Source organism: Penicillium concentricum (assembly GCF_028827145.1).
Source record: "Penicillium concentricum strain IBT 3081 chromosome Unknown utg000001l_segment0_segment0, whole genome shotgun sequence".
NCBI lineage: Eukaryota > Fungi > Ascomycota > Eurotiomycetes > Eurotiales > Aspergillaceae > Penicillium > Penicillium concentricum.
In genome coordinates, this window is record NW_026622754.1 from 1,149,855 (window position 1) to 1,169,334 (window position 19,480).

At 46.8% G+C, this 19,480-nt stretch overlaps 12 protein-coding genes across 12 annotated transcripts; 4 read left to right on the top strand and 8 right to left on the bottom strand.

Moving 5' to 3' along the window:
- Window positions 1-297: 297 nt before the first annotated feature.
- N7517_000436 (uncharacterized protein) lies at window positions 298-938 on the top strand (the record flags this gene model as incomplete). Its single annotated transcript, XM_056718166.1, has 2 exons — window positions 298-731; window positions 803-938. 2 exons carry the CDS (start codon window positions 298-300, stop codon window positions 936-938), a joined length of 570 nt encoding a protein of 189 aa, XP_056582301.1.
- A 147-nt stretch (window positions 939-1,085) lies between these two features.
- On the bottom strand, window positions 1,086-1,346 carry N7517_000437 (uncharacterized protein; the record flags this gene model as incomplete). Its single annotated transcript, XM_056718167.1, has 1 exon — window positions 1,086-1,346. The coding sequence occupies one exon, from the start codon at window positions 1,344-1,346 to the stop codon at window positions 1,086-1,088; it is 261 nt and encodes an 86-aa protein (XP_056582302.1).
- A 25-nt stretch (window positions 1,347-1,371) lies between these two features.
- On the bottom strand, window positions 1,372-3,598 carry N7517_000438 (uncharacterized protein; the record flags this gene model as incomplete). Its single annotated transcript, XM_056718168.1, has 2 exons — window positions 1,372-2,408; window positions 2,470-3,598. 2 exons carry the CDS (start codon window positions 3,596-3,598, stop codon window positions 1,372-1,374), a joined length of 2,166 nt encoding a protein of 721 aa, XP_056582303.1.
- Window positions 3,599-4,148: 550 nt separating this feature from the next.
- N7517_000439 (uncharacterized protein) lies at window positions 4,149-4,541 on the bottom strand (the record flags this gene model as incomplete). Its single annotated transcript, XM_056718169.1, has 1 exon — window positions 4,149-4,541. The coding sequence occupies one exon, from the start codon at window positions 4,539-4,541 to the stop codon at window positions 4,149-4,151; it is 393 nt and encodes a 130-aa protein (XP_056582304.1).
- A 1,331-nt stretch (window positions 4,542-5,872) lies between these two features.
- Window positions 5,873-6,847, bottom strand: N7517_000440 (uncharacterized protein; the record flags this gene model as incomplete). Its single annotated transcript, XM_056718170.1, has 3 exons — window positions 5,873-6,003; window positions 6,088-6,624; window positions 6,682-6,847. 3 exons carry the CDS (start codon window positions 6,845-6,847, stop codon window positions 5,873-5,875), a joined length of 834 nt encoding a protein of 277 aa, XP_056582305.1.
- A 785-nt stretch (window positions 6,848-7,632) lies between these two features.
- N7517_000441 (cytochrome P450) lies at window positions 7,633-9,684 on the bottom strand (the record flags this gene model as incomplete). Its single annotated transcript, XM_056718171.1, has 9 exons — window positions 7,633-7,801; window positions 7,869-8,029; window positions 8,080-8,190; window positions 8,256-8,579; window positions 8,647-8,738; window positions 8,794-8,908; window positions 8,979-9,240; window positions 9,294-9,357; window positions 9,405-9,684. The coding sequence occupies 9 exons, from the start codon at window positions 9,682-9,684 to the stop codon at window positions 7,633-7,635; spliced, it is 1,578 nt and encodes a 525-aa protein (XP_056582306.1).
- Window positions 9,685-10,330: 646 nt separating this feature from the next.
- On the top strand, window positions 10,331-11,984 carry N7517_000442 (uncharacterized protein; the record flags this gene model as incomplete). Its single annotated transcript, XM_056718172.1, has 3 exons — window positions 10,331-11,133; window positions 11,187-11,326; window positions 11,383-11,984. The coding sequence occupies 3 exons, from the start codon at window positions 10,331-10,333 to the stop codon at window positions 11,982-11,984; spliced, it is 1,545 nt and encodes a 514-aa protein (XP_056582307.1).
- A 375-nt stretch (window positions 11,985-12,359) lies between these two features.
- N7517_000443 (alpha/beta fold hydrolase) lies at window positions 12,360-13,403 on the bottom strand (the record flags this gene model as incomplete). Its single annotated transcript, XM_056718173.1, has 1 exon — window positions 12,360-13,403. The coding sequence occupies one exon, from the start codon at window positions 13,401-13,403 to the stop codon at window positions 12,360-12,362; it is 1,044 nt and encodes a 347-aa protein (XP_056582308.1).
- A 734-nt stretch (window positions 13,404-14,137) lies between these two features.
- On the top strand, window positions 14,138-15,487 carry N7517_000444 (uncharacterized protein; the record flags this gene model as incomplete). Its single annotated transcript, XM_056718174.1, has 5 exons — window positions 14,138-14,299; window positions 14,356-14,460; window positions 14,576-14,949; window positions 15,015-15,082; window positions 15,147-15,487. The coding sequence occupies 5 exons, from the start codon at window positions 14,138-14,140 to the stop codon at window positions 15,485-15,487; spliced, it is 1,050 nt and encodes a 349-aa protein (XP_056582309.1).
- Window positions 15,488-16,077: 590 nt separating this feature from the next.
- N7517_000445 (phosphoglycerate mutase) lies at window positions 16,078-16,891 on the top strand (the record flags this gene model as incomplete). The annotated part of the gene is made up of 2 exons (XM_056718175.1): window positions 16,078-16,133; window positions 16,195-16,891. The coding sequence occupies 2 exons, from the start codon at window positions 16,078-16,080 to the stop codon at window positions 16,889-16,891; spliced, it is 753 nt and encodes a 250-aa protein (XP_056582310.1).
- Window positions 16,892-16,957: 66 nt separating this feature from the next.
- On the bottom strand, window positions 16,958-17,455 carry N7517_000446 (L-rhamnose mutarotase; the record flags this gene model as incomplete). The annotated part of the gene is made up of 3 exons (XM_056718176.1): window positions 16,958-17,041; window positions 17,105-17,241; window positions 17,320-17,455. The coding sequence occupies 3 exons, from the start codon at window positions 17,453-17,455 to the stop codon at window positions 16,958-16,960; spliced, it is 357 nt and encodes a 118-aa protein (XP_056582311.1).
- A 1,282-nt stretch (window positions 17,456-18,737) lies between these two features.
- Window positions 18,738-19,070, bottom strand: N7517_000447 (uncharacterized protein; the record flags this gene model as incomplete). The annotated part of the gene is made up of 1 exon (XM_056718177.1): window positions 18,738-19,070. One exon carries the CDS (start codon window positions 19,068-19,070, stop codon window positions 18,738-18,740), a length of 333 nt encoding a protein of 110 aa, XP_056582312.1.
- Window positions 19,071-19,480: the final 410 nt, after the last annotated feature.

The following is a 19,480-nucleotide window of genomic DNA, read 5'->3' on the forward strand; positions in this document are numbered from 1 at the left end:
GCCATTGTCTCCAATTTAGTCCAAGTAAAAAGTAGCCCACAATTATATTAAAATTAGATCAACGCCAATGCTCAAGCGCCAATACTTGTGACTAGTGGCTTCTTCCCCCCATGAATACATTGCCAGCACACATGGTGGCTGTTCAAACTAGCAGCAAGGATGCAAAAAGAAAAAAAAAGAGGCTAGATAGTTCCATCGTCATCAATCCCCGCTTTAAAAAGCTGTGTGGTCCCCGAAACATTGCAATTACTTTACCCCCTGTATATATATATATCCCTCAGCTCCATACAACATACCATGAAAAGATATCAACAACACACCCACGCAAGCTGGCACCACGCCTACGCAGATAAAGATTGCCCCTGGTGCAAAACCCCTCACCGGGCAGAAAGCACAACACCTCACCGAAACCGCAAACAATCCGCAAAGGGCTCAGACAATGGCAGAACCAGCAGAGCAATTGCTACATCGACACCAGTCGGACGTCGGATAGAGCAGGGCTCTCACGTCCCTATCGAAGATGAGGCCATCGGTACCCCGCTCCCACAGACTCCAGATTCAGCTCCGTACGCGAATGAAGATACACCAGGGCAGGAATCAGATTCAAATTACCCGCTGTATAAGGGCCGCACTTCCAGGCCGGATGGATTGAATAATGCGTTCGCGTCAGATACACCGCGTCCGCCGCTTCCCGAGGAGTGGACGAAGGAGATTGAGGATCGGGAACATGGGTAGGTGTTTCTAGTTGATGGATTTGGTTACAGCTGGGTTTGTCCTTGTGCTGACGGAGTGTTGTCAATAGTGCTGCGGAATGGACCCCGCCGGCTGCGGAAGATTGGCGCTCTGGGCTAGATACGTCTGGGGAGTTTCGAATGCCCGGTGCTGACAAGATTGAGTCTCCGGAGCTGAGTGTGAGGGAGTTGGAGAAGACTGATTGAAGTAGATCGAGTCAAATATTCACATTAAAACACAGATACAAGATCTTGCTCTGCTCAAGTTTCTATTATACATAATTTACTCTATTATAACCCCGTTCTAACTCTTCACTCTCCTTGGCGTATCGTCATCAGCGATGCATGATTGAGTCACTCTTCTGGCTGTACATCTTCGATCCTTCCCCCGGCGCGAATTGCAGCCCTGCATCTTTCAAGGTAGCGGTTCTTCTTGGCCTGCCTTTCCTTGAATTCCCTGCGGAGTCTCCTAGTTTCGCTATTATGCCTCGGTAGCTGAGCCAGTAGTGATCTGAACTTCTCTCCATTGGCTTTCGACTCGGCTTCTATAAGAAGCACTAATACCATTTGCGCTTCGGATGTCCATCCATTCTCCTGATCCTCAGTCTGTGCCATCAGTGAATTCGCAGACTCCTCAAGGTCATCGAGAAGCATTCTTTCGTTTTTTTAATGCTGCGAGGGCTTCTTTGCATTCCTCGCTCGATCCCTGGAGTAGGAGGGCCTTGGCCTTGCGGTTGCCAATACTGATCTCTGTCCGTGCCTTGTCTAAGAAGTCGAGTTCTTGGTTCATATCTGGTTGTTGGGATTGAGGTTGAGACTGAGATTGGGCTTGTATCCGCGTCCTTTCCAACACGCGAAGTCCTTCGGCGATATCCAGTCGCGGAGGCTGATCTAGACAGTAGGATTGAGGCTGGGCTCCTGTCTCTGATCCAAGACCAGGACGAGAATAGGTACCAGAATCAGATTCAGACTGACAACCAGATTGAAGTTGAAGCTCTATATTCCTAGCTCGAGCTGGGTGTGCATACCAAGTCTTGTCACGAGCACGGCGCAGATCTGCAGCCATCATCTGGAATATCTTGCAGAAATCATCGGGTTTTTCCCACAGAGAACCATTCTTCCTTTTGTAGGCACGAAGCAGCCCCTGATGATGACCGATCCTTCGTGGGTTGCCAGTCATTGCTGCATTCTCAAAATTGTGATCAAGCTCCACCTGCTCAAGGCGTGGATCGGGGTATTCCTTCTTAAGCTGCTCCAGCGCTTCCTCTGATTCAAGTATTTTCCAACATATCCGTGTTCGACTGTACTCCAATGCCAGGAGAAGGAAAGGGCCATCATTGCCGATGATGCGAGAGAGTATAGACTTGGCCGTTTGCCAATCATCCTTCAACTCGGCTTCCTTGGCTTGTTCTTCGAGTTCTTTGTTGGTTTGTATTTGAATGTCGCGAGCTACGTCCAATTCCTCAAGGAGTGGTTCAAGAACTGCGTCGTCCGAGATCTGAAGCAGCAGAGGAGACTTCGCGTTGTCAAAGTCATGCCGCTCTTTTGCTTCGTTACTCTTCGTTATCAGGTCTTGCATGGAGTCCCTCGTGGAGAGAGGTTGAGTATGTGTGCGCACAGTAGATCTAGCCGGGCCGGTATGTCGGGGCCGCGCGGCATAACGTACGGGCAAATCATCTACCATCGGGGATAACATGTTAGCATGTCTTAGTAACGCTCGAGCAATGATATAACATACCATCCGAACTGATCTCAACATCAAATCCAGTCTGTGTGAATGTTCGCTTTGCAGCTGCCTGCCCAGGAAGACTCCCTACCGGGCCTTCAAGTACTGGGGGCCTTGAATTCAACTGGGCCAAGTTGCTTTGAGACATACCACCTGAACTGATCCTATCATGGAATCCAGCCCGTGAGAATGTTATCGTTGCAGTGCCTTGACCAGGAATACTTGCTACCGGGCTTGGAAGTACTGGGGACCATGAACTCGACTGAGGCACGTCGTTTCCATCGGACGGATACCTGATGGAATGGATATGGGAACGAAGTTCATCCAAGAGTGGTACTATTTGAGATCCACGATCACTCACAGTCACATAACGCATCTTTGTCTGCGTAAACGTCCTGACTTGCTTCCAGTGCCAGCCTGCAACCTCCCAAAATTGGTCAGCAACACGGTGCCAAAAGTCGGTATTGCCTTGCAATTTTGCGTAACGGCTTTTGTGCACAAGACAGATTTGAAACAAGATTAGCTGTTGATCAAAGCTCAACGAGAGCAGTCCGGGGCGGTCCCACCGATACTCTCGGATCACCTGCCGTCTGGAGGTTAGCATACATGGGTCGCGAGGTATCGCAGGTAGTGGCGACGAAGATGGACCAGGGCCTGGACAATCACGGAGCTCTGCCTGCATACTTTCTGACGAAGGCGGTTGTTCAGCAATGTGAACTTTCCGAGCCTGGCTTCGATATGCAGTTAGAGATTGCACATCCAGAGCTGGGAGACCGTACCATGCCCTGTCACAGGCATCGCGCATATCTTCAGCCATCATCTCGAACACCTTGCGGAAATCATCGGGCTCCCTCCAGAGAACACCTGTTCCACACATCTTTTCTCCAACAAAAAGACTATGCAGGTCAGTGGCTCTCTTTGGGGGCCCATTCTGTTCCGCGTATTCAAAATATCGTGTGAATTTCACCTGTTCGAGGCGAGGATCGGGATAATCCTTCTGAAGCTGAACAAGTAATTCCATGTGCTCGTCCTTGTGACTTAACCGTCCCTCGCTATATGCTAATGCCGCGAGGAGGAACTTGCCGAAATCACTTTTGATACGAGATAGGAAAGATCTTGCCTTCTCCCAGTCACCGTTCATCTCCGCTTCCTTGGCTTGCCTTTCCAAATCCTATTCCATCTCATAGAATGTTGATCGGTCCGCTTCCAGTTTTCTGAGGAGTGGTCTGGAGACCGTTTTTTTTTCGGAATGCTGAGCAGCAAATCCCTGGCTTCATTCCAGTTACCGCGCAATGCTTCTTCTCCACTTCGCTTTTCTTGCCAATCGTAGAGATCAACTGATGGATTCTCAGGCTGAGCAGACAACAAGCTCACAGCTTCAATATGGCCATCGCACCTCTCTGCACTAACACCGGCTGATGAGTTCAAGAGGATGCTTTGAAATCTTTCGCGATTCAGTTCAAGAAGTGACGATAGAGAAGTAAACTTCTCTTGGTCATCATTGTGCAGGGCTTCTGCAAGCTCCACCATAGGCTCTAATGTCAGGTGGGCCGATGCAAGTTGCGGGTTCGAAAGTATTGACTTAGCCCTGCTAAAGTCCCCCTTAGCCAAAGCCTCGTTACACTTGAATAATGCCACTAATGCTCTGGGTCTCTTGCCTTTCATCTGAGACACCAGAGAACATGCCTTGGTCAAGTCACGATCAACGAATTGTGCACTACAATCTCCTCTTGGAGATCTTTGTTATATTTGTACTGTATTGCTTGTCTCCTCTCCAACGCCTTGAGAAGTCGGCCCGATCTCCATTTATTTTCCATTAGGAACAGCGACGATTTCACTTTTTCCCAATCGCCGTCACTCTCTGCATTTGCGCTTTCCATTTCGTGGTGCTTCTCCCTTTGGTCATGCAGTGCTGCACTGGAATCCAATTCCTTGAGGCATTGTGCGGCTTTCTCCTTATTATAGATGTGAAGTAGGAGCCACCTGGCCTGGTCAAAGTCATAGCACATTTCTGCTAACTTGCTTCGTTTTAATATGGCTTCTTCGATGTCTTGTTCAGACATACTTTCTTCAGGAATAGGCATCGTAGATCGGTATACGTGGCTGGGCCGTCTAGTCTGAGCCATACATTTGACCTGAGAAATTTGTTTCGCCATTTCCCATGAAAGTGCTTCGATCCGGTAACCATCAGGGTCGACAGGGCGAATGGTATGATCCGCCGTGCGGTATTTTGACATCCGATCTTGAAAAATAGACCTGAAATCTATTGTGTCCGAACCAGGGATATGCTTGGATTCCCTATGTACCGCATTCCAAAAGTTGATATTGCCGGACGTCTGTTTGTATAAATATCCGTACTTTACGCATATTCGAAGGAGAGCTACCGCTAGAGACGGGGAGTTCTGTGACTGAAAAGAGTACCGATTCGGAGGACTGGCCCATTCTGATCCTTCTATGCTCGAGATTGGGGAAACGATATCATGAATTACCGTTGTTTGTGGTAGTCTTGACATTGTTGAGGGGAATGGTACGTATTGGCGATGGAGATAGGATTCAGCCTAACCCGTTGAACATAATTAGCATGCATAGCATTGACAAGGATTAGTTTCTAATAATGGACAACCCACTTGCAGCTGTCTAGTCCGATATAAGGACAATGCGGTAGGGGTGTTAAGTGATGTTGAAATGTGGGGAGATATGCGGCACGACGCGACGCGACGAGTTTGAGTGATCGAACTCGGGAATATGACAGGTCCACCTCACTGAAATTGACCAAGAATGAAAGATAAGCGAATCTCCTTGATGAGGATATATTTTGAAAAATCGCAGTTTAAGTCCATGGGTCCCGGGGACTCACGGTTTACAGTGATTTGCCTAATGTCCCTCTATAGGTACCGATTACGAGTCGATCTGATCTGATACTGGAACTCTCAGTTGAATGTTAGATGTTGTCAATGCAGCCTTTACAAACGATTTTTGTCCCGGAGATGGGATTTGGAACTGATATCACTCCCATAGGAATATGGAAGGGATCTGATCTATCATGCCTCTGAATTTTTTAGTTTAGCACTAATTCCTAATGCCGTCCTATCTAGAAGGTGACTATTAGCTATAGACTTTTACCGGTTTTTTTAAAACGGCAATAACCGCCTACGTAGAAGAGAATTTATAATTCTTGACAACCTCTAAATATATATAGTTTCTACTCTTGGATTCCTTTGGGGTTTATGCCTAAGGGGTTGTGTTATACTCTACGATATATAGTTCGAGTTCGGGAGTTTACTCCCATAGGAATTCACCATCTCCTAGATCCTACATTCATAGAGTCCTAACAATAAGAGCGAAATCCTTAGTATTTACCACCGCAAATTTCATTTACTCCATTAAGACGTAAGCTATGGTGAGATTTAAATTCTCAGAATGGGCGTTGTGCCCAGACAACTCGTACAGCCGCGTATCCCCCCTTCTCTCTCAGCTCATCAGCTAAGCGAGGGATGTATGAGTCAAATCCAGTAGGGTTCATTCCGTCGATATCGTTGTTATGGCCTAGTCTGACCATTAGCAATCCATATGAATTACATAAGAGTTGCTTCAATAATCGACTGGGTTTAGTCCTGAGGTAAAACTTACGTTTGTAGGAATTTAGGAATTGAGAAGCAGTGTGACAATATGCTTTCACTGTTTGCTCACGCATGTTAGGCTCTGGGCATTCGGCGCCAAAAGAAACAGGGGCCACCATAGTTCCGACACGGTTGAACCCAGCTTCCCTTAACGCTGATTCGAGTCCTCCATTCTGGAATCCCAAGTCCGAGCCCGAGTTAATGGCAAAGATTTTGACCAAATTCGCGAACCGCTTCACTTGAGGACCATTCGGTTCAGAAGAGATGTCCTCCGGTTCCACTAGCTGGATCCAGCCACCTGGCTTGACCAAACCGAGAAGCGCAGAAACGCACTCTTTATAGTTTGGGATCCCGCTAAGGGTAAAGCGTTGGTGCACAAGATCGAAAGACTGAGCCCATGAGTCGGGAAAAGGGCCCACAGAGTTTTGCACAAATAGTTTCATCCCTTCAGGCTTTTCTGGGAACCTTTCACCCGTGATATCAGTCCCAATCAATTCACATGTTTGACGATGAAGCAAAGAAGGACCAATCTCCTTCAGCCAGTAGCCTTGAAAGTTTTAAATTAGCTCCAAAATCCCGACGAAGACATGAATAGTGTTTCTACCGTCTGAGGTACCGGCGTCAAGGATTCTGAGGCCTTCACGCGAGATGTCCATTGGAGCCAATACTAATTTTCCCATTCCAAGCTTGACAGCCTGGTGCTGCCCAGCTAGACGTTCATTCTCCTCGGGAACATCGAATTCGTACTTGTAACTTTCATCGGAAGTCATGTTCAACAGAGTAAACGTTTGTTCAGGCTGTCGTGAAAACGAAAAACAATGGAAGGGCCAAGTCCTCACAAATTGATTCACATGTGTCTTTGGCTAGAGTAACGATGATGCATGCATCATATAGCAGGTCAATTGGTGGGCAAGGACGAGTTTAAATAGTTCAAGTCGGGATGAGCTTTATTGCGCCTTTTTACTGGTACTAAAGGTCTAGAATTCTAGCATGCGTTATTTTGGGAGAAGAGTTTATCTCCATCAAAGGCATATACACGACATCATATCTCATCATCAAGTCCATAAAAATAATACTTCGGTGCATAACCTATCTATGATGCAATATAACCAGCCATCAAACTACGGGTTGCAACAAAGTAAACGGAACCAGAGCAAGGCCAGATGGTTTGATCATGAGGCCTTGTCTAGATGGTGGCTCCGAACCAGCGGGATCCCAAGACACCAAAAGAAATTGCAAGGTTAAGCAGGCGTCCTTCACAACCTCTTGAATAGTGACTTTTTTTTGAAGAACTTGGAATACAGTAGACTTTGGTTTTGGGATAGGTTCGTAGCTGGTATTCGTTTCCCTTGCGCCAATCAAAACGGACTGGAGTTACCGGATGCCATATGAATTCCTACAGGCTTGAATTAAAGTCTGGTTATAGGGGGAAATCAAAGATGTTCCAATCATATAGGTTTTTTATCATCCTTGCTTGATTACTGCCTTCCCAAAATTATAAATGGGACATATTATGCCCAATCCTGTAGCCTTGCCGCACTGCCTATGATTTCTCTTAACTCTCCTCCCATCGGTCACTTAATACCTTCACTTTAACTTGAGACTTAGTTCTAGCCGCAAATCGATCAAACGACTCTATACTGGACTCGTCGGTCTCGAACAAGGTCATCTCGAATCGTGAAAACAAGTATGCAATACTTGCGTACATCTCGAGATACGCCAAGCTGGGGTATTGACATTAGTTTTCTTTCATATGGTAAGTGGGGTTCCGCTGGTTGAGATGAGACATACTTCATACCGATGCATTGTCGGGGTCCTTTGCTGAACGCGATATTCCACTTTTCCAAAGCCAGGCCATCTTTACCTAGCCACCTCTCAGGGTTGAAGTCACCGGGATTAGGAAATATACTGTCGCTCATTTGTACAACTCGATGCGACAGCGAGACTGTAGTCTGCGAAAATGTTACCTCATAGGTCCCAGAAATGTGGTTTGGTCACTCACCCCTCCTGGTACATATATCTTTCCAATCTCCATGCCTTGGGCAGGGACTAGTCGTGGGAGACCTCCAGGGGCTGCAACACTCAGACGGAGAGCTTCCTTGATTACTGCAGTCTTTGGAAGATTAGAAGGAGTCTTTACACGATGCAAAACCAGATGCAAAAGCAAGATATATTTACCAGATAAGGCAATTGTTGAATTTTCCTCAAGTCCGTCGTTGTACGGATAAAGGGTGCAGCCTCGTCCAGTTCGGCGCGGAGTTTAGCCTTAACATCTTTCAGAGTCAGGATATAGTATGTCGCATAAGCGAGCGTATAGCTCGTTGTATCCATGCCCGCGATGATATAGTTAAGACTGTCGTCAACTAGTAAATCGCGATCAAATTTCAATTCATCCTCTTTCGATTGGGCATTCACAATTAGGTCATAGAATGTAGGTCGATTGCCGCTTGTTTCTCCCAGAGAACAGCGATTACTGGACTCTGCATACCAACTTCCAAGTTTCTATTGACAATTATTCTGTTAATATGACACAGCGAATGTTAGATGACGATCAAGATAGTGACATTACCTCTCGGTAGCCCAGCCACCCAGGAAGAATCATGTCGATGACAAAGCTAGGAAACGCTGCGACGACACTGTTTATGACAGGGAAATGCATTTCTTGATCATGTCAGTTACTGAGTTATCGCGTGGTTTGGACATGAAAATTCCATACTCAGCCATGTTATGGCGCTGAATCGATCAACACTTTGCATCAGGTCGTGGTACGCATCAGGGGTCTCAACCAAGTTGAGAGATTTTCCAAACATCAGCTCGCAGACCATATCGGCCTAAATCCCTCATGAAGGGGGAATAGTAAGCAGGAATATCGGCCGAAATATGGGAAGAATGCTGACCTACCGATACAGAACGAAAAACGCGCTGAATTATAATGGGCTTGTTTTCCTTCATTTGCTTGGACATATATTCAGCCACATTTTGTAACTCAAGGGCCATAATTGGGCCCAGCTCGTTGGTTGTTCTAGTTGAGAACAATGAATTGATGATATTGCGGTAAGCTCGATGTTGTTCCGGGTCCGTAATTGTTAAAATTGCTCCATCAAGGCCAAGGCGCTTGTAAAATGATGGATCTTTGTTGTATTGAGTTCCAGAGCAGTAAATCCTATATTATGTTAGGACACAAAGCGCCTTCATGGATCACCGGGAACACTGTACTCAGGATAAAGACTTTCATCCGCTACGTGCACATGATTGATGCCAATGCGGATGACCGGGGAATCTACCTCACGTTAGTCTAAATCTTTCTGCATTCCATGCTTTACTTACTATACTTCTTGTGCAGCTGTAGCCACTGGCTGGAGTAGGTACCATCATGGATGACATTATAGTAAAAGTCATACCACCTACTCACAGCAGCCAGGGGAGGACCGGGTATACCACTCAAGGGATGGAAGTAAAGGCGTGCAATAACTTTCGCGACAATATAAGTCAGACATACACATGACAAGAACAGAATAGAAGACCCAATCCCAGAATACCCAAGGCCATCTGGGATGGTGTGCTTCAATTCGCTAATGTAGTGGTATGCTGCCTTGACGATACGCATATTTGCAAGATGGGTGTCGAAATAGGTGCTTGGTAAACTCTAGTTTCAGACAAGGGGCTACCTCCCATATATGGGATCTATATTTGTTGCTCCTGTGTCAGGTAGTCATTGAATCATCACTACGCCTCGCATCCCTATTCAGAAGCCATGTTTTTATTGATAGGCTAGTCTGAATAATCTAGAACTTGTTATTATAACGAATTATCATAAATGCGCCATATGAGATATTAAATTTCGTTAGGTACACCGTCATTATCAGGAATAGAGGGTACTCTATACGCAAGTGATCTAAATATTGTTTTGTTTGAACTGATACTAAGAAAAGTCGTTGCCGTAAGCTTACATCACAAAGTAGCATGTCAAATGGAAAGTGTGTCCAGAACGCGCTGGACCAAATGTGTGGATCTTTCGGGCAACTGACTATCCATGGATAGGCTTAAGCTTATTTTTGACATTCGAGCCGAAGGGCCGAGCCGGAATTCCGACCGCCGATCCTACCCTTAAAGGGAGCTGTGTTTTTTTTTTGTTGAAATTCTACTTACTAGTCATTCCTCACTCCGCTTATCCCCAACTTATTTTGATAATTCTGGTAAGACCTTGCCTGCCGGGAATTTATATTTGCACATACCTTACTTAGAAAAGAGAAATGTCATACACAGTCCTACCGTTTGGTGCAACTAGCGCTTCCCAAAAGCGCGAGAACTACCCACTTCTCTTGTCAGACATTGTCCGCGATTGTACAGATGCCATCGATTCACTCACGCTATTTGAAGAACTTGTGTCTTCTCAAAATCACGAAAACAATGCGGCGGGATTTAAAGCTTTTGACGGTCATGTGGGAGAGACTGCATGCCATATACGTGCTGGAATACTACTGGAGATTTATTCCTTTTACCAAAAGGGACCTCATACTGAAGTTGAGCATCCAAGAAAAGATTCACAAATTTCTTCCTATATTGAACGACTGGAGGTCACACGAAAGAATGCCCAAACCATCTGCTCAAAACTCACTTCAGAAAACACATGTCCGAGCAGGCTCGGTTTCGGCTCAAAGTTCGACGCAATGGACAAGATTATTACATCACTGGGTTGGATAGAGCCCGGAGACCACCCAGCCTCCAACGATTCCGAGGTTCCAGAGTGGGATGTGGAAAATCACCACATTGTCATTCGATATTTGATTGGCATGTTCATATTGGGGAAGTACAGACAGTGCTGCAAATCACCTACCCAAAGCATCGTGATCCGTCTTCAGCCGAAAGATGCCGCTGCCTATGCCTCCCGGTTGATTTCGGCATTCTGGGATCAAAAGAATAGCCTATACAAGACAACAGGATCTAATCGGTTGGATGTCCGATTCAAAAACCTTCAAAAATGGATATCAGCTATCTCATGCTCTTGGGTCCGGATCTGGGCAGCCAGGCTTTCCTTCTCTGAAGTTGCACAGAGGTAAGTACATATCTACTTTGATCAAAACGTTGATATTGAAAGCAAAATTATAGGCTAGTCGACAATTCGATAAAGAAGTCCCCAAAAGGCCACCTTGTAATCGCCGCATACGTTGGATTTCTTGTCTGCCGCCGTGCTTGGGCAGCAAACAATTGGCCTGTGCTGTTAGTCGATCGGCACTTCTGTTCTGAAGGTATTTATTAACTCATCTTAAAACTCCTCGCGTGTTGATAGCTAATTTTCAGCTAGGCTATCACCTGAACGCATACATAGCAACGCTCCAGGGGTCAAGAACACAACAAGATCTGGGACACCACATTATCCCGGAACTTCACTGGGAGTTAACACCTGTGACGTTTGATGAGCTTCAGGATGCTACGCTGAGGAATGTTCCGATGATTTGCATCTTGGGTAACAGTATTCATGGTCCACACGAAGAATATATCGCCAGAATTTCCGATGGACCGCCAGAGGGCAGTTCCAAGCCCCCTGAACCACCGCCTACACACGGTTCTTGTGCAGAAAACACAGAGCACCAGAAAATCTTCATTGGAATGGATCATGATCGCCTGTCTCAAGCAATCCTTGCTGACCATCGAGCCTATCCTTTTCCATTGTCATCGCCCACATCGGGAGATGATGACGGACTATATTTGTTGGATATCATACGCTCCACTTTACCTAACGACCTCATTGATAAGTATTTTCTCAGGTCAAGGTCGGAAGTTAATAATATCGGAGGAGGAACAAAGGACATGGGTACCTTCCGCTGGGAGCATATATTTGCTGAACATCCAGGGCGACTTGCAGATATGTTGCAGAGCGGCATGGCTACCGGACTCTTTGCTTGAACTTTGCACTAAGGATGTCATATGGAATACTATATCAATGATGAAATCCAGAGGGGCGGTGGATCTGGGGGCAGTGTGTGGAGGAGGCTCACTATGGACGATCCGATTGTCGAATCTGATGTTTGAAGAATTCTGCTTATACGTGATGATCAGGGGCTAAAAAAAGAAAAAAGGTGTCGATATTACGAGATTATAAGAGAAGCAATTGGAGAAGTAGGTTAGAAATATTGTGGATTCAACTTTGTGGCCTGTTATAAAGCATGAAGTCCATAGGAACCCCGGGACTTGCGGAGAAGGCAAGCTGGAAAAGAAACCATGTTCTCGTATGACAAATGGATATTATATCAAATGGTATGTGCCAATTACCAATCCCATTTAGTCCAGGAAAGACAGCAGCACCTTGTAAAACGCCTTAGGGTCCTGGAGGAAGGGGGCATGGCCCAGACCTGGGAACATGTGGAGCGTGCAGTTGGGAATCATGGCTGCGGCAGCAGGACCAAGTTCGGCATAATGGCCCAGCTTCGAAGCGATGGCAGGGGGTGACCATGCCTTGCCAAGTGCCGAAACATCGTTATCTCCCACAAGGAGGTAGGTACGTGTCTTCAGGACAGGGAATTGGTGGATGACAGGCTGGCTGAGCAAGGCATCAGTGACGAGGGCCATAACGTACGAATAGTCGGAGCCATAGTCGCCGGCATAGATGTCGGCTAGCATGTGGACCCAGGTATCATACTCAGGCTTCCAGGGGGCATTGGCGAAGTAGCTGGCGTGCTCATACGCCTTGAGAGTGGTAAAGTTCTGCCCAAGTCCGCTCTGGTACGACGCGTCGACTGATAGGTAGGACACACCCTTGGCTACCCAGTCCTCCAGGCCGAGGGGATTGACGAGGAAAAGTTGTTGGACGCTGGCCGGGTACATGAGGCCGTAACGGGCGGCAATCATGCCACCCATCGAATGGCCGATCACAGTGACTTTATCAATGCCAAGCGCAGTCAGCAGACTGTGAATGTTCAACGCCTGCTGGTTTACGTTGTAAGAATAGCCTTGGGGCTTGCTCGACTTGCAGAAGCCGATGTCATCGGGCAGGATCACTCGGTAGCCGGCTGCCGACAGTTGGCGCGCGGTGTCGGACCATGTGACGCCGCAGAAGTTCCCACCGTGCAGCAGGACCGCTGTCTTATTATTCTTATGGTGCTTCTTTGCTGGGATGTCCATGAACGCCATCGAAAGCTTCTGGCGCTGATTGAAGAAGTTGAACTGCTTCACTGGCCAGGGGTAGGGGTAGCTGGAGCCGTATAGATCTGCTGGCACATGGCCATCGTAGATGGTACCAATTGGGTCGGGGTCAGACTGTGCGCAGACAACAGCCGTACACGACAGCACCGCTGTGAAGGCACTGACGACGGAGAAGAACTTCATCTTGTTGCTCGTAGAAGGAGCAGGTTCTCTTAGTGCCGTTTAAAGAGCACTGTTGCTCTCTATCAATTCTATAAGAGGAAAGTAGTCTGCAAACATATATATATGAAAAATATTTTAGTGCAAAATAAAGGATCTCAGTGTAGTCCAGGGGCACCGATTCCGTGTTGCTACCCTACGGTCCCTACCTATATGCAGTTAGTTGCTCCGCTAGTGGCCGACTATTCCGTACAGCCTTTCATGTTTCGCTATTCGACCCGGATAAGGAATTTTTAATCAAAAGAAATTTAACTAACACGAACTTGGTGCTTTTAATCAACTGCAATTTTACTAGCACGTATTTGGTGTAGTTAGGTTGAAGAAGTAAATACGATTGTTGGCCTTGACCAATGAAAATCGGCCACCAGCAACTCCCGAATTAGCGCCGTTAACGCCATGCATGAAAATTAATCAATACTCGCGACTTTAGTAAAAAAACCTCTGCAAGTTCTTTTTAACAAATGTCTCGGATAAACCGGGCGAAGGATCCGATTAGGCCATGCTATGTTAGTCGATGCCAAGAGGGAAAAAAAGGTCCAATAGAACCCTTGTCAGTATCGGTAACTCTGCTACAGAATACGCCATCCGCTATGCCGGTAATGGACGGAATACTTATGCAGGGAAGAGGGAGAAGGGAGGAAGACTCAATCGCTTTCACAAGATCATACCTACCTCCAGGCGACCTCTAGCAATTTGCTATGTCGGAAGACACTCCAGGTCCAAGCAGGGCTTTGCAGATCCAAGTGCCATGTATCGTATTTCTTGTCACTACGCCAGCCTTTGTGGCGATCCGACTGTGGTCCAGAGCCAAGTCCAAGTCAGGCCTGGGCTGGGATGACTGGACCATTTTGGCATCTTCTGTGAGATTTTCATGAGATTGAGCTGCCTCATACAGATCTAACAATTCTATCAACAGATATTTGCGGTAATCGTCATGGCCTTCATGCTGGGGTCCTGCGCCTATGGCTTTGGCCAACACATCGCGAATCTCACAGCACCGCATAAGATAATGACCCTGAAGGTACGTTAGGGATTTTGTCCTCGCTGCAGGCCTCCAGTTCTATCTCGTGGATATGGGTAGCTTTTTTTATTTTTATTTTTAGCTCCGTATTGGGTGCTAACTTCAGTCCTGCCAGCTCTTCTTCGTCAGTCAAGCTTTTTACAAGCTCACCATGAACATGACAAAGATGTCCATCTTGTTGCTATATTTGCGCATTTTTATCCAACGTTGGTTTCGCATCACCTGTTATGTGCTCTTGGTTATCATCACCTCCTACATGGTGGCCGCCTTCTTCGCCTCCGTATTTCAATGCACACCAGTGGCGCGAGCCTGGGATAAGACCATTTCAGGATCATGCATTCACATAACCACCAACTGGTATGCTAATGCCGGCTTCTCGATCGCTACCGATATCATCATATTGGCGCTGCCAATGCATCCGCTCTACAAATCGAAGATACAACCGAGGCGGAAAATCGCCCTGATGCTTGTGTTTGCCCTCGGCGCCTTGTGAGTCCTAAATATCTTGGTGCCGCAGCAGAAGGCGTTCTTAAGACTGACCCGGAGTTTCCAAGTGTCGCCGTTACAAGCATTCTCCGGATGCAGACCCTAGACTTCTCGTCCAGCAGTCCTGACACTACCTGTAAGTGTCCTCGTCGGTCCTTCCGGGTTGCTCTTAGCCGATGACTTACGAGATACCTCTATAGACGATCTTGCCTCCTCAGTATGGACGATAATCGAAGAAAACATGGCAATAACCTGTGCCTGCCTGCCGATGATGTGGGCGCCGCTTGCCAGGATCTTTCCCTCCTTCTTCTCCATCGATGACCGGGCCAACAGCTATGGAAGCTCGGCTGTCAGGACCTTGGAACCTAACGCCACATCGCGCTCTCGAAGCAACTGGTCCAATTTTAATGCGTATCCTGATACTAAGGGCAGCATCAGCATGAATCAAATCAGCGATTCTGAAAATCGAACCTCGGAGGATAGCATGGGCCAGATCCTACAGTCTGGCCAGGGCAGCCGATCACAGCATCAAAATAAATAGGGTATCAGGAGGGTCACCGAATATGATGTCTCTTATTCTAACGCGAAGTCGCCTTCGAGCTGAATAGACAGATGTGGCGTCCTAGATATCCGAAGAGTGAGTTCGTCATCTTACGCTTGATCCTACCTAGGTAGGTAAATTCATTTCATGGACCGGCCTTGGGGAATAATCGAGTGGAAAAGTAAAGGAAGGGGAGTTATGCCCCCAGTACATGCTCATCCACCTTCCCAGAATGAAAAGTTCCTGCTTTTCTACTTATAATAGAGATTCAAGTGGAAGTCGTCGTTTTTATTCCCATTTACAGTCACTTTTAGGGACAATTCCCTCCAAAACTCGACTTCGAGTAGATTTTGATCAATGGACATGGTTCTATTCCATGGCCAGTTAGTTAGTTGATGGCCTCGACCGAACGGTCCCTGAAATTTGAGGCACCATATATTTCCTAAAGGGGTTAGCCGAATTATGTCACTATCATCCTTTGTTGACCCTGAGCAATGTTTGCTTCTTTCCCCATATAGGCTCCCTCTTCATTTTCACTTTCTTCACCCAGACAGGCTTTTCCCTCTTCAACTTGATCATCTTATCTCGCAATGCAGCTATATCTAATCCGCCACGCCGAAACAGTGCATAATGTTGGAAAAGTCCTGTAGGAGCTCATATCTCTGAATTGGCGTTCCCACTTGTCTTTGACTGATTATCTATGATAGCGCGGGTACCACTGACTCCGCACTGACCAGCCATGGGATGGCACAGATTAATTGCCTTGCTCAGCATTTTGTCTCCACTTCAACCAAATTCACGACGGCGTTCTCTTCAGACTTGAGTCGAGCAAGAATCACAGCCGAGGGGGTCTGCCATGCACAAGTTTCAGCCGGTGAAACACCCTTGCAACCGATATTGACTCAGATGTTAAGAGAGAAGGATTATGGATCAATGGAGGGCCGCTTCTGGAAAGACTCTCCTCCTTCACCAAGGCCGCGGGACTGGGTCATCCCCGAGTCAAAAGAGTCGATGAGAAAAAGGGCTAAAGCTTTCTTCCACGAACACCTGCTCCCACTATTGATGCGTGACCCACATAGCCGACAAAACATCGCAGTCGTTGCCCACGGCATTATACTACAAGAACTATCGACATATTTATTTGAGATATTCGATTCAGCGGATACCAACATGACTACGCTTCATAGGAGGCCTGTCTGGTCAAATACCGGCTACATGACAATACAGATTACCCCAAACCCGACAGAAAGGACCGTGCTGCCTACTGTCATGACAGGCTTTGCATTTGTGGTGCTGGGTATTGATGACAAGAAACATCTCACCAATCTCCACCGCACTAGGGGTGGTGTTGGAACGGCCGCGCATGACGTGAAACAAAGAAAGATTGACCAATTCTTCCGATAATCGACCGTCTAATAGAGAATCTGTGGCTATGTACAAGTTCAACCGTATTCACAATGGTCGAATTATTTAGTCTGTGTGGAACACTTCCTCCAAAGGCTTCCACCACCCTGGGCCCTCGGCACTGCCCACGGCTCCGGGAATAGGGCTCTCCTAATGCCAAGTTCTTCGGATTAGCGTCTGTATCTCTCCATTTGTGTTAGATCGTCAACATACCTGCATTCCATCAGTCATACTCCACCACTCTTTCATCTTCGGGAGTGATGCCATGCTCTTCATATCAGCTTCATAGTCTGTGCCGACATACTTGAAGGTCGCGAAGAGAGTCCGATCATTATCGAAGTAGATTGAGTCTGCATCGTCGCAAATATCCCATGTCAGCATGCTTGAACATACAGTATGCTTATACATATCTTGACATTGAAACTTACAGTCTACGATGTTGCACTCCTTGATCTTTTGAAGGATTTCAGGCCAGACATTGGCGTGGCACTCCTTGTATGCGGCGACAGCGGAGGGTTTGAGGTGGACGATTTGGGCGAAGCGGCGGGCTTGAGGTTGAGCCATGATGATATGTTTAATATAGATCGAAGTGAGCTTCAAAGATTTGCAATTAGAGCAGAATTTAGAAAAAAAAACTAACAACTCATTTATGCCCCTCCTCGCCCCAGCTTCAACCCGCACTCGGAGTACGCTAACCCGAGAGCTTGGCATTGTATATCAGTGCCTTTGCAGCTGCTCCATGGCACGTGATGAAGCACTTATACTGCATAATTTGTGTATAAATCACAAGTTATACCTAACATATGTACGGAGTATAAAAGTCGCTTTTACAAATTATCTAGGTAAGCCTCTAGGGCCCGTAGGCTTGGCAACGATCCGATGCTTCTTACCCCCATTTGAGTTAGCTGTGTCTCTCAGGGTATGATCGCTTTACGCCACTCCTCCATTGCTAATGTTATACAACATGGCGAGATAGCGCCGCTTCTGGGGAGAGAAGGAATGGGAAGTGAATGTCGAGTCAGTTTCAGCCATCTCTTATATCCGTATTAGAATTTCAATCAACCAATTAATGTGAATTCCACCGCATTGCTGGCTGGCACAATAATGATAGATCTACCTCCATTGTCTTTAGGATGTTGAACCTTGGCCTGAAGACACCCAGACACCCAAACCACGGTATCTTATGATCTTCAAAAGTGCTCAAATCCCATCAGTCAAGCGTAGCTCTTTTAAATAAATACCGGCATTGATCACCTAGAGCTGCATCCTTCGGAAATTCATCTTACCTGCGGGTAAATGACCAGGATTCTCTAGGCTTCAAAGTCCAGAAGTGGTTCTCGTCATTACGACCAACCTTGAGTGGCGTACTTTCAGTGATCATGAAACCACGCTGATGTGTCCTCCATTTATACGGAGTCCAATCGTTATTTTTTCTTCTATATAGTCTGAAGCCTTCGTAGTGATTATCTGGTTGTTCGAAAATGAATGAATGGAATGTCAATGGTCTGCCACTGTGCGGAAGACCAGCTTCTGCGTCATATGAGACGGTGACGGTGAGAGGATATCGCGGATTCGAGGGGTTTTAATCTTTCATTGATAGGGTGGCAAGGCCAGAGATGCGGAGTCTGAAAATGGGGGCACCATTGACACGGAAAGATGGCGAAATAGCGCGTGGTGAAGGTGGAGGTGGATCCTCGAAATATTCAGGGTCACTTTCGTAGTTGAGCGTCTCAAACGTGTAGAATGATGGGCCGGGAACTACTACTGGAGGGTATTTCAACGACAGTGTTCGTCCACTATGTTCGGCCAGCGTTCCCCGGTCCCAAAGATGAATTTAACTCCCTGGCTAGAGGATTGAGTAAGAGACTGCTGGACCGGCATCTTCGAGATATACAGCTGGTAGAGACGAGCTCCAGGAGATGTTACTACCAGGGACAAGCTCCTTGAAGTAAGGATCGGACGCGGTCACTTTTCGCGGGGTGAGATGTCTGGGCAACTTTTCAGGGTCTGCCACGTTGTGTCTCAGGACATGTGGCTCATGGCAAAGTAGCATTGAACACGACTGACTAAAACCGTCCTCGATCGGATTCCAGTGAATGATGCATGGTCTAGTTTGCGGATCGTCTGCAGCCCGCGTGATTGTGAAAGGCACACTGTAGATCGGTTCATCGACCCACATGCTGAGAGTGAGGTGGGGTGTGTCTGGTCTGGTCTGATTCGTGATTCCTTTTGCTGGCTTAAAATAACCTGTTTCTTACTTTCTGTCTTTATCGGAATATTTCACGAATGGTAACAAGTGCTGATCCATGGTGTCTTTTCATGGGGAGATGGACATCGAAAGGTTGGTAAATATGTTATTCAGAGATGGAGGGGTTGAAATAGATCTCAACTTCTGGAAAAGGAGAAAAAGTGGCGATGAGCGCATAGTAAATATTGAGAAATCCAGCGTATCGTGGGTGACTTGCGCCGTTCAAATGTTGCTTCCGAGGGAACCGGAAACTGGCCAGTTAACCAGATGTCTCCAATTTTTTCTAAAACTCCTATTGTTACTAGCCCCGAATTAGTGCCCCGCGATGTAACCACATAATA